Source organism: Pelodiscus sinensis, chromosome 7, assembly GCF_052426305.1.
Source record: "Pelodiscus sinensis isolate ZL-2025 chromosome 7, ASM5242630v1, whole genome shotgun sequence".
In the NCBI taxonomy this organism is placed as follows: domain Eukaryota; kingdom Metazoa; phylum Chordata; order Testudines; family Trionychidae; genus Pelodiscus; species Pelodiscus sinensis.
Genome location: NC_143058.1, coordinates 67782937 through 67798068, shown reverse-complemented (window position 1 = coordinate 67798068; position 15132 = coordinate 67782937). Strand labels below are relative to the sequence as shown.

At 41.3% G+C, this 15132-nt stretch overlaps 1 protein-coding gene across 2 annotated transcripts in view; it reads right to left on the bottom strand.

Annotated features, from left to right (window-relative positions):
* The window catches only part of MCM3AP (minichromosome maintenance complex component 3 associated protein), a 69266-nt gene that overhangs the window by 43089 nt on the left and 11045 nt on the right, over window positions 1-15132 (bottom strand). For both annotated transcript variants that reach the window (XM_075934166.2, XM_075934167.2), the window contains exons 4-11: window positions 14278-14356; window positions 13170-13317; window positions 10063-10259; window positions 8410-8549; window positions 6226-6423; window positions 5711-5979; window positions 2112-2274; window positions 745-905 (exon numbers count right to left, since the gene is read on the bottom strand). In XM_075934166.2, coding sequence (XP_075790281.1) covers window positions 745-905; window positions 2112-2274; window positions 5711-5979; window positions 6226-6423; window positions 8410-8549; window positions 10063-10259; window positions 13170-13317; window positions 14278-14356 — 1355 coding nt within the window. The remainder of the gene's footprint in view (window positions 1-744; window positions 906-2111; window positions 2275-5710; window positions 5980-6225; window positions 6424-8409; window positions 8550-10062; window positions 10260-13169; window positions 13318-14277; window positions 14357-15132) is intronic.

The window sequence follows — 15132 nt, the reverse complement described above, 5'->3', positions numbered from 1 at the left end:
TGGATGTTTCCCTATCTAGTTAAACTGATGCAAACGTGCAAAGTAGATGTGTTTAACGCTTAATTCAGTAATTTACAGATGTAAACTAAACTACATTAAAACACTAATTTAGAGCTTTCTATTTGTGCCATATGTCCTCCAGCTTCAAGGCAGAGCTCTCTCCCCCTTGCCTAACTCACACTAGATCAGCCCTTAGATTTGTGGAGGAGATTTATGAAAGGCACTCTCTCCCTAGGCTAAGCATGCTGCCTTCACAGCACTCACAGCACATGGTGCTTCAAAAGGAGAACCCCAAATGCACATATTTATAAGTTATAACAACAAATGCACTAAACAACTGTGGAGTTAATGCCCCAATGTCATTATATGAAAGGTTGAATTTCACAAAGTGCTCGGCATTGGCTTAACTTATTTTCCATTTAAGTCAATGGCAAAACTCTCTCTGACTTAAATGGCAGCAGCATCACCAGAGGGTTAGAGTTCACAACAGGAAGAGACTACAATGTGATCAGGTTGTCTGATTGCCTGTATAACAAAGGCTATATAACTCCCCCCAAAGCAATTCTTTTAAAACTGAACAAGTCTTTAAAAAAATCCAGTCATGATTTAATTCATGTTTCTCTCCTTGTACCAAGCTGCAGCTCTCATATTGGATCACAGATGTGTTTTACAGCAGTGAGCACAACAGTGCCCTGCATGAAGGTTCTGGGCACTAACAAAATATAAATTCTCGTTGCCTCTTACCCATCAGATACACTCAAGCCGTAATAACTTATAAAATCAGTTGCTTCTTCGCAGTCTCTGAACAGCAGCATGCGAACCAAGTTATCCAGAGGAAAGACAGTGGATCTCTGCGTGCTGACAGTATAGGCAATATTAAGAGACTTTAGTGCATCTCTGCGAATCTAAGGAGGAAAAAAAAAGCCAAATAGCTATTGAACTTCAGTCAGACTTCATAAAATATGGATCAGACAGAGCTGTTCTTTACACCTAGAAAATTAAGTGGGCACAGTCAATAAGAAAATCAGTATTGAAAAATTATACAATTAACACCATCTTCAATCATTCAAAAAGAAAGAATTATGTTTGTTTTTCTTTTCATTTTACACACTGGTTGCTTTTTAGCTTTTGCTCATTATGGATAGTGAATCAAGCCTGCCCTCTTACGCGTGTTTTCTTTTGTTTGTCCTGCATTAGCCCAAGAGCCTAAGGATTTCCAACATTAAAGCACTGACATTTTCCCAAACAAGTCAAGAACAATCTGCATTGCACCTACCACAATGGGGACCCTGATCTGTGACCTGGACTTCTACACACTAAGGGTGTGTCTAGAGTACATGCCTCCTTCAACGGAGGCATGTAGATTAGCCAGATCGGAAGAGGGAAATGAAGCCGCGATTAAAATAATCGCGGCTTCATTTAAATTTAAATGGCTGCCCCGATCTGCCGATCAGCTGTTTGTCGGCAGATCGGGGGAGTCTGGACGCGATGCCCCGACAAAGAAGCCTTTCTTCATCGACACAGGTAAGCCTCGTGAAACCAGGCTTACCTGTGTCGATGAAGAAAGGCTTCTTTGTCGGGGCATCGCGTCCAGACTCCGCCGATCTGCCGACAAACAGCTGATCGGCAGATCGGGGCAGCCATTTAAATTTAAATGAAGCCGCGATTATTTTAATCGCGGCTTCATTTCCCTCTTCCGATCTGGCTAATCTACATGCCTCCGTCGAAGGAGGCATGTAGTCTAGACACACCCTAAGACAATATAAATAATAAGAAAAATGAGGACCCCTCCCCAGTTAAAAAAAAAATCAGAAAGTATATGTTGGATATTTTGTGGGATGTAAGAATATCAAGTTTTTTAAAAGTTATGCACTCAGCAAACAAATCTTGTATTTTACATGCTTTTCTATTTTGTATTTCGGTGGAAAAGCTTTTTGGTTGTTTCCTTTGTAAACCTGCATTTTTTCTTAAAGAATACAGCAGGGAGAAACATGAGTGTTTAATAGATACCTGCCACATTTGGAGCTCTTTGAAACCCCTCTCCACCTCCCTACCACACACTTTATTATTATTACATAGTGGAACAGAACATAAAATCTCCTTTTTCTTACCTGGTTAAAGTAACAGTGTAAGATACAGGCATTTAGATAGGAAGCTATTCGCACCAACTTGAAAAACCTTACAAAATTATTGCTGTTTAATGCAGCAAAGGCTTGAACTGCAAATCTAACCTCAGCTGAATTTCGAACAGCAGGATGAAACTGTTGCACTTCTCTGTTGAAACAAGAAAGATGGGAGTTTTTCATCTACACATTAATGACCATAGCTTAACAGCAATCTCTGTGAGTGGTTTTTTTTTTTTTTTAATGGCCACTTTTAAAAACACTCATACAATTCAAGTTAGTATTGATGGCAAACTTTAATGCATGTAAATTAAATTAGTAGTAATACATTTTGATCATTTATGTTCTTATGTAATAATTCAATTATCATTAACAAAGATATTATTATGGCATCTGGGAAAACAAATTCATTTTAAAATTTTATGTAAATGCTTTCTGAAAAAAGAATCCCCTGTAACTAAAGTTTCATGTTTTTTTCAGCCCAAACAATGAGTTTTGAATTACATACACATGGTTAAATTAAAGACAGCACTGAGGCACTTAAAATGTAATGTTTTTCTAATGCATTTAAAATATGCCTGTGTTTATTTCAGCAATTACATATTAAAAAATAATATTTATTCAAATGTTTATATTCAAAAAGTTAGGTTTTTTTCTGGGAAAAACATTTTAATAAATTCCATCCATCCTATTTGGGAGTAGGGATGTAAAAAAAAAATCTAACCCCCCCCTTCCTCCCCAGTAACTGTGTAACCGTTAAAAATTCTATTGGTTACATGGTTAACTGTTTTATCTGGGGATGTACTGATGGAATAGGAAGGGAAAGGAGGACGGTGGAGGGTTGCCCCCGTGGCTGCTCTTGTAATGTTCCGTGCCCCGACGCCACTTCTGGGACACTGGATGCCCCAAGCTGTGGGCTCTGCTCCCAGGGAACTGGCTGCCTTGCGCTACAGGCTCTGCAAGCACAGGACAGCATTGCTCCCAGGGAACTGGCTGTTGCCCTGTGCTGAAGGCCCTACCCGCCTCATCTGTGGGGCACTGGTCATGCTCTTGGGGGAGCTGGCCACCTCCCTGCACTGTGGGCTCTGCAAGCATGCACCAGCTCCACTCCTCAGGAGCCAATTGCTGCCCTGTGCTGGCTGGTGCCCCAATAGTAGGGCTGGCAGAGCCTGTAGCATGGAGCAGCTGGCACATGAGCATATTGGTTAACCTGTTTGTACATCCCTATTTGGGAGTGGGTAAAAAAAATTACTAAAATAAGCTAACACTGAGACATACTCCAGGAAAAATGGCTGTAGTTTGACATTTTAAATTAGTATATTTTATGTAACTAAAAAATAATGTGAGCATCTTCACGGAGGATCTGCAGAGTAAGGAAGTCCTGCCCCTTTTATGATATCTCTACAAATTTCGCCCAGCCACCCTGCATTGCTTTTGTCAGGATGCATGAGGTTTGCATTGGAACATATAGAGGAAAATAGCTCCACAACTTACTGATGACTAGTGTCTTAACATCAGCAAAAATGCAAATTACAAAAATTGCAGTGAGACAGCAGTTTTGGAGTACTTCTGCCATTTTTGTTCCATTCTGCCATAGTCAGTAAATTCTAAGCTAACCAATACAAACCTAGTTTTCATTGGCAACAACACAGCCTTAACAATATAAATTAATTGTGATGCTACCCTGCCAACCCAGACAGAGAAAACTGCCTCCTGTCCAACTGTTCCCAGTAAAGGTGTGAATGTGACCAATGTTCTCTAATTTTTTCCATCCAAGTGCAGAATTAATTTTGTTACTAGCAGCAGTATTGAGGTAATGTGCAGGTGTGTGCCACCAGTAAAAACAAAAAACCTAAACATAATATATATTTTTTAAAAGTTACCACAGGGATATACTCTAGGCAGAACAGGTTAGGCAGTTTACAACTCAGTACTCCAAAAAATATAAGCATGATAAATAGACTTTAAAATGCATAGACCAATTAAGAACACTAAAAATAACACACTTTGAAATATTAAAATTACAGAGAATTTATGTCCATTGCAGGAAGGACCAAGAGGTAATAACACAAATACATGTTGGGAAGTGAGTGAAACAGAGTGCGTCTGTGTATGTGTAAGGCAGAGTGAATGGAGGACAGGGTCAGAGTGCACACATGTCTGTCAGCTGGCTGCTGGGAAAGTGTATGACAAATTGTGAACTCCCTCTTAAAGCACAGCTCAACTCACCAGTCTGAAGGCTCATTCAGCAGCATTCATTGCAGCAGCTGCATCTAACTCCTGAGCTGTGCGCCCATAACCCTAAGGGGACTGCACAACATCACCCACTTTGTCCCCATGATCTGCACAGAAAGCAGCTGGACAGGGACTCTGAGGCAGAGGGCAGAAGCAGCAAGCTTGGCAGAGGGGGGAAAGGGCACCTGAACACTGTGAAAGCAGGCTCTTTGCTGGCCAGGCCTCTCGTGCATATTGCCACCAAGCAAAAGGTCAATTTCCCCTTGATGAAAAACCCTTACACTATGTAACTTAAAGATCAGCAAAGAACAGGAACAAAAACCAGACCTGAAAAGTTCATGTAAAGTTCGTGCTGGTTGTGCTGACTGTGCCATGCCCGATAAGGCAGAAAAGGAAAAACAGGAAACCATCTCACCCCCTTACTCCTGTCACTTAACAGACAGGGTCTGCTAGCCTATCACAAAAAGCGTGCAAAAGCTCTCTCTCTAACAGCTTCCCCTCTTGTATCAAATTGAGGAATCCCATATAAACATTGGAAGGCAGAATATGAGCCAGGTCCGAGGACTGATCACCTGAGGGCCACCTCCCGCTCACCAAACCAAACAAGTTCCTGTAGAGCGTAACGTATACCAAATATGTTGTTCTTATTGTTGTAGTTTGTGTGTCTGTTAAATGTAACTATTGTTATCTGCAATTGTTCAGAGGTATTGTTAAGTAGTAGTGTTAAGAGTTTTAGATAAATGATTAGTCTTATAAGTAAGACTGATGTAAATGTAACTGTTAATCCCTGGTCCCTTGTTAACAACTATTGGGATTTAGAAAAACCTCAGAGAATTTTCTTTACTGTAATGCATTTTGCTTATTAGTCATTCTAATAATTATTTGGTGCCTACGTATGTACAAAATTGATAAAATAATAATTTATATGTAGAAGTCCTTTAATAAAAGTTTAAAAGATATTTAGTAATAGTTTGCCTGTTTCTGTGCCTCCGTGGGACTAGCCACATTTCCGAATGTTTTACTTTATTCTACCAACACAAGTCATCAGACATGTGCAGCTCTGCTATCAAGTGCACAAGACTTCACTGATTCTTGTGCAAGTGCACAATTTAGAGGGAAAATTAAATTGGATCCTCACCCTCCTCAGAGAGGGGAAAACCAACTTAATGGGAATGGCTCAAAGGCTAGAAAGATTAGAGCATAAGCTGTTTCTTACCAGGGAGAGGCAAGTTTTTGTATTTCTAAAAGTTAACAGCAAAGCCTTCACTTAAGAGCTCCTGAATATGAATTCTATACTATACTAATGTTCAGGAGGAAAAAAATGAGGTAGGTGCTACAAGGTAACAATTCACCTGAGAATATCCCCCTTGTTGAGATTCAGCAGCACATTGTAGCCTCTGAACTCTGCTTCACTCTTGCAGAAAATATCCTTAGTAGCCAGGTCTTGGTACATCTCCTTCAGGCTCTGCAAACATTTCGTCATGTTCTCATTGTTGATCTTGGCATCAAAGGAGATCATGGGCTCCTCACACAAGTGATGGGCACAATGAACATGAAAGCGAGTGCACTTCTCAATCAAGGATACAGTTAGAGGGTCGCACAGATGTTGCTGTGTTATATCCTGACCAAAACAAAAACCAAAACATTTGTAAATTTAGCAATAGTTACTAACAAAGTCAATTAAATAAATCATTTTGAAGTCCATCCAGGTAGACATTCTATTTTCACACAACTGTTGTATAGAAAGCATTTTAATTTAGAAAGGATCACAATTTTTTTTCTTTTTCTACATTTTGTTTAGTTTTTAAATTGCCACAGGTGTATTTTGCATGCTAGCTGTCAAGTGGGTCCAAGTGTCATTGGTTACCTTTCTTATTCCACGTGTCCTATTCCAAACAAAATCATACCACTCTCGGTAATTCCCTTCCCCTTGGTCCATGATCTGGGTAACTAAATAGTCCATGGTCATGCTCAACACCTCTGAAGGTCTCAGTTCATGGGGCAAAGGCTCCTCCTGGTCTGCTGAAGACCTGCTGTATTCCTTTATTGCAGCAGCATGATCCACCTGAAAGAACAGGAAGAAAGCAATGAAAATAAATATGGAATGTACATTAAAATCCTTAGTACTAAATTGACTGTGCTTACTTAACCATTGCCAATACCTAGGTTCAGAACAGAGTAGGCAATTGGGGGGGGGGGGGGGGGGGAGTATGAAATTGTCCACATTAGTGGCCAAATCACTATCAACCCTTGCTGTGGAGGACAGCATCTTTTACATAAGAACAGCCATGTTGGGTCAAAACCACAATCCACCTACCCCATCTGTATCGGACAGTGACCAGCTCCAGATGCTTCAGAAGAAATTATCATAACAGAGAAATTTACAGAGATCCACCCTTGTCAACCAGTCCCAGCTTCTGGCAGACATCTGGGCTGCCACTTTGCTAACAGCCACTCATGGACCTTTTTTTGAACTCAGAGGTACTTTTAGCCTTCTCAGCATCCTCTGGCAATGAGTTCCACAGGTTGACTAGACATTGTGTGAAGAAGTACTTCCCCATTTGTTTTAAATTTGCTGTCTATTAATTTCATTGGGTGACCCCAAGATAACTGAAAAGATAAACAAACACTATCCCCATTGACTTTCTCATACCATTCATGATTTTGAGATCCCTCTGTCACAGTGGTTCTCAAGTTTTTTGGCCCATGGACTACCTGGCTCAATGTGAACCTTTCCCCAGACCATGAGTTGTTGCTAATGGAAACTGACCATTAATTCAATATGCCCAACCCATTTTGCTAGTGCTGCAGCTAGGGAGAATGGTTCAATTCAAATTATTAAACAAATTAAGCATTTTAACTTTTTCATGTTAGTTTATCAAACTTATTTAACTGAAGCAAAATGTTAATTTATGTCCAACACAAAAGGTTTCAATGTTTTCTTTATTTATGGCAGGTGTGGGGCATTGTGTAACACCTGAGCTATTACCCTGTAAATTGGAGCTACAGTAGACTGCCTATAATCCAGCACCTTTGGGACCTGGGGGTGCCGGATTATCGGATATGCCGGAGTATCAGGAGGTACTCCGGCAGGGGGGCAGGGGCGGGACTGGCAGGGAACGGCGCGACATGGGGCGAACCCTACGTCGTTTTGCAGGGAGGAGGGGGGAAGCCCTGCGCAGCTGCTGGCGACAGACCAGCTGGGGCTGCAAGTGGCAGTGGCGACTTGGGAAAGCAGCGGGGCAGAGCAGCTGGGGTGCTGCTGGGTTGGTCCCGCAGTGCCACCCCTCACCTGAGCGGTGCTGCGGGACCAACTTGGCAGCACCCCAGCTGCTCTGCCCCATGGCTTCCCCAAGTCTGCCATCACCCTCATTAGCCTCCTTAGTTCGAACTAGGGGGCTAGTGTAGACATACCCGAGGAGATTAACTGAGGACATGAGAAAAGTCTTCAAATACTTGAAAGACTGCCATAAAAAAATGAAGTAAAACAATGTTTTTTCTTGCTACAGAGAGCAGGATAAGAGGCAATGGGTTCAAACTACAGCATAACAGATTTAGATTAAATCTCAGGAAACAATCCTAAACATAAGAACAGTAGGACAATGGAACAGACTATCTAGTGAGGCTATAGAAACTCCTTTATTCGAGTTTGCAAAAAGAGGCTGAATGGCCATCTGTATTGGATGGTTTAGACACAATCCCCTGCCAAGATAAAAGACTTGGACTAGACGACCCTTATGGTTCTCCTAACACTATGATTCTGTAATTGTTACAATAGCCTATTATCAAGTTAAAAGACAGCTTTCCCCTTGTAATGGGAAATGTTATATACCTATATTGCAGCCTTTCAAAGTGTGTTACTATCTGCTTCTACAAACAAATATGGAATTTCTTAGTAAAAACCCCAGTTCATATTTAGTTGTTGATCCCTGGAAGTTTTGATCAGAATCAAACCAGAGATTTATCGCAAAGTACTGACACATTAACTAACAATTCAATGACAGCAAATCAACAGTCACAACAGCAGCAGTCAGTATAGAGAGTCTGGTACCTTGTCAGTTCCAGGGACTACTTCAAAGATACTAAGCTGGTTCCTTGTTTCCCTCAGGTAGCGTTCTTTTTCAGGACACATGTCTGGGCATGTGCCAACAAATGTTTTAGCTTTGCCCAGATGGGTCCTTTTCACTCGAGCTAAACAAGTGTTAAACAAAAAATACTGTTAATTGTCCTGTTCATTTGTTTCCAACTGATGTACATCACCCAGAGATAATCACATCACACTACAGCCCTAGGTATGCACTTTCAAAAGCATCTCTTAGTAAATAAAAACATGCATATTATTTTTTCTTTATATCTTGCAGAAATTAATGGAGCCACCAGAACCATAAAGCAGTCAATCCGTAACAGGTAAATATGCGTTGCTGTGTACAGGGATTTTGATGCATGGCTTCCAATTAAATTTAGACTCATATCACTATAAACCTACGTGCTCACTATTCAGTCATGCTTACCAATGTAAGATTTCCAGGCCAAACAAAAAACCTAGTGCCTATTTGATAAGTCTTATGTTCTAATAACATCAAACAAGTACAGTAGTCAAACAAGTTTAATATGAATCTATTAATGTAGTCTCTAGATAGTTCCCTCAGGAATCCCCTGATTCCTTCTGATATATGAAAGATTGGTTTTTAAGAATGCATGCTTTTACGATTTCTAATCTGTGTAATGCATATCTTTACTCCTCTGCACTGTAGCTGCACTTAAAAAGTTATTTCCCATACAATTCTGTGTTTTGACAAATGAGAAAAATTTCCTAAAATAATGCTTTTTTTTACACTGTACATGTCAATAAACTGCATAAACATTATTTTGACAGACACAATCTGATACATACTGATAACAACAGATATTCATGTGCAATTAAGCACAGATCATTGTAAGGACCATGTGAAACAAGTCTACCTAAACATATCAGTTCCCCTGACAGGAAGAGAAAACCATTCTATTTTATAGGCTGTTCTATGTAGAATCTTACAGCACACACATAATCATTATATCTGAGCATCCAGAGACTAAACCTCCTTGATTTCATAAGCAGACACTATACTCATTTACCTGACTGAAGAGACCCTTTCCAGAGATTTTAAATAATGTAAGCAAATTTCATAATACTTTGCCTTATTGCCTAATTTTTCTCACAAGTAGATAGTGTGTTAATCTCAGCAGACAAGCCTAAAAAGAATCTAGCTATATAAATGTACCAATGGTAAAAGCTCTACAAAATTATAAAACAACATTACGTTTCAGAAGTGATGTCATTTTTATTATCAAACTAGTTTTATTAAATATTAAAAAATATTCGCAAAATAAGGTAAGTTTAGTCTTTTGGGATATGAGCTATTTTACTGTCATTTGGATAGTTGAGCTGGCTCGCCTCAAGATGCACCTTAATTGATGTTGAATTTCTAGATTTGTTGTGTCTTATTTTAAACTTGTAGTCTCCAGAGTGAAAAGTAGGACAAAAGATTTGTCATGGCAGATTCAAACCATTGGTTCATCGCATCCTATTTCTGGTAGTGGCCAATACTGTATGCCATAGAAAAAGGCTACATTTTGACAGAGAAAGAATTCCTTGCTACTTCCTAAAACAATGAGCATTAATTTTGATTATCCTCATCAACACATGCATAATTACAAATGTTACCTTGTCGCATGATTTTATCCCTTTGGTCCAGAAGGCGATATTTGTCTTCAGAGGTCTCTGCCACTGAACCAATCAGGTTACTGAGAGAGGATGGTGATACTACCAAACTCTCAGAGTTCTGCCCTTCAGATCCAGAATCAAATGGGTCTGCCTCAAATTGCAACGACTTTGTAAGAGCAGATTTCTTGGCTGGAGAACTAGAAAAAACACAACAGATTTTATCAGTGATATGCTACTGTACATGGTGAAAATAAAAGGGATTACAAGCCTAAGAGAAGTTTTGTCTGGATTTGTCCTCTTAACACATACAGCTGGTCCCCGACTTACGAACGGTCGATTTACGACCATTCGTACTTATGACCAAACCTCCCATTAAGCGTTCATAAGCCGGTTCCTGAGTTACGAATGCAATCCGCTAATTGCTGGCTGCCAGGCTGCAGAGGCTACCAGAGCTGAAGCTGGCTGTTCACAGTGGCTCAGTTCCAGCAATCGCGGTGGCTGATTTGTGCCCAGCAGCAGCACTGGGGCTGAGGCAGCAGCTGGAGGAGGCGGAACAGGAGGCGCCTCCTTCCCTCCTCGCCCCCTCCCACCTAAATAAGCTAGTGGCCCAGCTTACCTCCACGCACCCCCCCACCTCCACCCATGGGGGCTCAAGACGGACTTGGGGATGGGGAGTGCACGAAGGAGGACAGAGTGCATGTCTCCAATGGCTACTCTCCCTGCCCACGCGACAGTAACAGCAATACTCCCTGAGGGGGCAGCCTTGCTCGGAGGAGTGTGGAGTGGAGGCAAAGGGGTGTTGGGTGAGGGCATGGTGGGGTCACAAGGCAAGAGGGTGTTGCCATGGGCTGTAGGGGGATTAAAGGGTGTTTGGCACTGGAGAACAAGGGGCTAGGTTGGGGATAGGCGGACAGGTAACATTTTATTTTAAAATGCAACTGAGCAAAACAAACTGTCACAATAATATAATGTACATTTTATTTTTTTCACCCCACAAAACAGAAGTGGCTGAAGAGATTTTGCTCAATTAGTTAAATAAAATTCACCTTTGGCAAGACAACACGCTTGGAAAACTTCAGCAAGCAAAGAATCTCTCAAAACACAGACTATAACGGTTTGAAATCTTAACTATAGTGGTTTTTATCCAAGACCCTTGCAATGAAAAGAACAGAAGAACAGCAGCGCTTTGGTCTTATAGTCAAAGCAATGTGAGATAACATTAAGGAAAAAAAGCCACAATTATATAACTTAACAGGAAAATACACTAGATATTTGAAAGAGTTTGTGTGTCTACCCACGTGTCTGTCTGCTCAAGAACTCCTAAATCAGGGGAGGGGAACCCTTTTAGGGTCAGGGGCCGCACACAGGCAGGAAGCAACAAAAAAAATAACCTTCAGTGACATGTCCCGTGTGAAGAGAAAGACTCTGTCCAAATTCCCCTTGCATATCAGAGCCTATGAGGGCTCAGCTAGCAGATTTTATGTGCTCTAGCTCCACAGGGGGGGTAGGGTGGAGGGCTGGAGTATCAGCATGGGCTCTGCAATGCTGAAGGGGAGCCCAGAGCTTTGGAGGCTGGATCCAGACAAGCTGGGGGCCACATCCAGCTCCCAGGCCTTAGGGTCTCTACCTCTGTCCTAAATGGTAAGGGCCAGGATAGCCAAATTCAGTATACAGTTTTCTCATATAACACAAAGCTATGGATGTGAATGATCAACTGATTAACCAGTAAGCATCACCCTTACAGGATGATGCTTACTGGTTATGATAAACTGTCAAGGGCTGGAACAGCCCCCCAAATGCTGCAGGCAGGAGTCTACTTGAGCCCAGAAGGGTCCACCACGGGGGCCGAGCCTGGCACACCAAGAGCAGGAGCACTCCAGCCCGTGTCCACAGCAAGCCTGGCCACAGTGAGCAGTGCACCATGGGAATGGATGCTCCAACCTAGCCAGCATAGTCCTTGCCTGTGGGGAGTGGGAGGAGGGGGAGATGCTCCAGCCCAACCATGGTGGGCAGGGATTGGGAGGGTGCTCCAGCCTAACTGGACTGAAGCAGCACCCCATCCATGCCATTTAAGCATGTTTATCTGGTTAAGTGATTAAACAGGATGTTACATCTTTATTCACAGCCCCATAAGGGCTTGGCTGGGCCAAGACAATGGGATGTGTCTGGAAAGGGACTGTGTCCCATAACATCACACAAAAAAGACAGAATCACTAGGTACATGCCCCCCCCCCCCCTTCTGGGATGGCCCCAGTCCCGAGCTTCCCACCCTTCTGGCGCCCTTTAGTGTAGGCAACAGGGGCTGAATTTCCTTTCCCTCTCCTGATTCCTACAGGAACATTGTTGGCTGTTTCCCTTGGTTAGGGAGCAAGGGGAAAGTGCAGAGTTTGCTGTATTCCTCACTCTGGCTGAGGACACAGGTGGCAGACAAATCTGGACCTGCCCCAGCCAGGGCAACATGCACTCCTCTCCTGACTGTGCCTGCCCGAGCTGCAGCAACCACGGAGAGGAATATCTCACCTTGCCCCAAACTGCTGCAGTAAGAGAGGATGGGAGTAGTCTTCTCTCCTCTGGGGCAGCCTGCATACTGAACCTCTCATCCCCAGACTTAGCCCAGAACAATGATTTAAATGAACCACATACATTTTAATTTTGTTTTCCAAAAAGCAAAAATGAATTGAGCTAAGGACCCAAGCAACACTGGGTAAATCTTCTAGTTAATAAAGAAGGCATCTTAATATCCAGAGACTTTTCTCCACATATAGAAAAACGATCTGATCATCACATAGCTCAACTTTCAAATTTTAAACACAATCAAGAGTTTTCTACATACACTCAGATTTCACCTGGAATGAACAAATGAGAAAGTAAAAAATATATATATATACACACACACACACACACACACACACACACACACACACACACACACACACACGTAAAGGAACATATCAGAAACTACAAACAACACTTCCATGAATAAATAGGAACATTTTTTTTCCCTTGTATACTCAAAATTATTGTCATTACTAGACATACACTCCGATGGGAAATGCTTGTCATGGAAAAAGTCTCTACCAGCCAGACTCCTAGAGAAACAAACATACCTTTTACTAGGTAGGTTGCTACTGGTAGAGGATCTTATTAAAGATTTGCGAAGAGGGGAATGCTGATAGTTTTGTTCTTCATTGCTTTGTCTTCCTTCATCTTCATCTGCCTTCTTCTCCTTAGACAAAAATTCTCCCTTACCATGATCTAAATAATATACATACCAAATGAGGTCAGATATCTGCCAAATCATATAACGTACATTTTTAAATTTACTTCTTGAAAAAAGGTTTCAATTTTATTTCCTTGTGCTTTTAGAAACCACAGTCCTATGAATTTAAACAGTGTTTGCAAGCTATTTTGCATTAGAGGATGTATCATGCACAAATCCAATTCCACAGTGTAGAACTATGAAGCTTATTGATTCTGTTGCAGATGGAAAGAACGACACACTACAATCGACATAGTTACATAATCTAACATGGAAACAACAAAAGGTTTATTTTGCAATACCAGTATTAGTTTGGCTGATTGTCAGCAAATGTAAATCTTGACTGTCTCAATTTTGGATTTCCCAGATTTTGGATGTCTCTTAAAGCAGACATGTTATGATATGTTCATATATGAATTTTATCTTACACTGTGTTTATCTAAGTGTTCTGTATGTCTCTCAAGACATTTGTATAAACAGGTTCACCTGCATAGACTCATTCTCGGCTGCACGTGGCCTCACAAATTATATCTAAATTCTGTGGAAAGCTGGGGCCATGTCCATGCTCTTTGGCAGCAGCACACGTCTGGTATGTTAGACAGATTGTTCTGGTAAAATGATCAGAAGTGAAATCATTTAAGATGATACTCTTTTCATAATCAGGCTCCAAAGTTGATGTCCTTTTACATGAGACAGTTAAATTCAAGACCTAAATTTAATTCTTAAAGAAAAAAATGAAGTGAGAGGACATCAGATTAGATATATACAGGTCCTTGGAAGAAAATCATCATCACTTCACCACCATCATCACAAAAGGAGAAACAGCCACAGAAACAGTGTTTTACTTCTGGAGCTCAATTCCAAGTTGGTGCAAACAAAGTGCTACTTCACTGAAATCAACTGATCACCTCCCTCTGACATCATGCCTAGAAGAAACATAGAACATAAAGGCTTACTTGTTTTCTTCTTGTGCCAAAACGTTACTATGTCTTTGTGTAACCCTTTTGCCCTCTTTCTTGCCTGAGCAGCACTGGCCTGAAAAACAGCATGAAATACCAGGTACAATTAGCATCAGAACAAGAGGTAAAGAAGCCTACACAGCTTGTATAAAAATGTGTTTGTTGCACTGGGAGTTCAGCAATCTCCTACATGTCTATAAAAGCTCAAATAACAAAGAGCAAGCAGACCTTCCTAACAAAAGATTGCTTGGTAGTTACACAGAACTGAATTCTGTGGTGCCCTATTTAAGTACTGTATCAGGCTGATAGTGCAAGACTGAAGGTCTCTTCAACCACAGAACAGATCGAGCACATGTTAGCAACAGAGGTCCCATGCTTTTTCCATCAATATACTGACCCGGATCTCATGAGTTAGGAAAGAACAATCCGTTTCACACATACAGAATGGCAAGCAACTATCTAGGAAGGAGCACTGCAGAAAGGGATCTAGGGAGTCATAGTGGACCACAAGCTAAATACGAGTCAATAGCGTGACACTGTTGCAAAAAAAAAGCAAACATGATTCTAGGATGCATTAACAGGTGTGTTGTGAACAAGACATGGGAAGTCATTCTTCCGCTCTACTATGCGCTGATTAGGCCTCAGTTGGAGTATTGTGTCCAGTTCTGGGCACCTCATTTCACGAAACATGTGGAGAAATTGGACGAGGTCCAGAAAAGAGCAACAAAAATGATTAAAGGTCTAGAAAACATGATCTATGAGGCACAGCTGAAGTAACTGGACTTTAGTTTGGAAAAAAGAAGACTGAGAGGGGACCTGATAGCAGTTTTCAGGTATCTAAAAGGGTGTCGC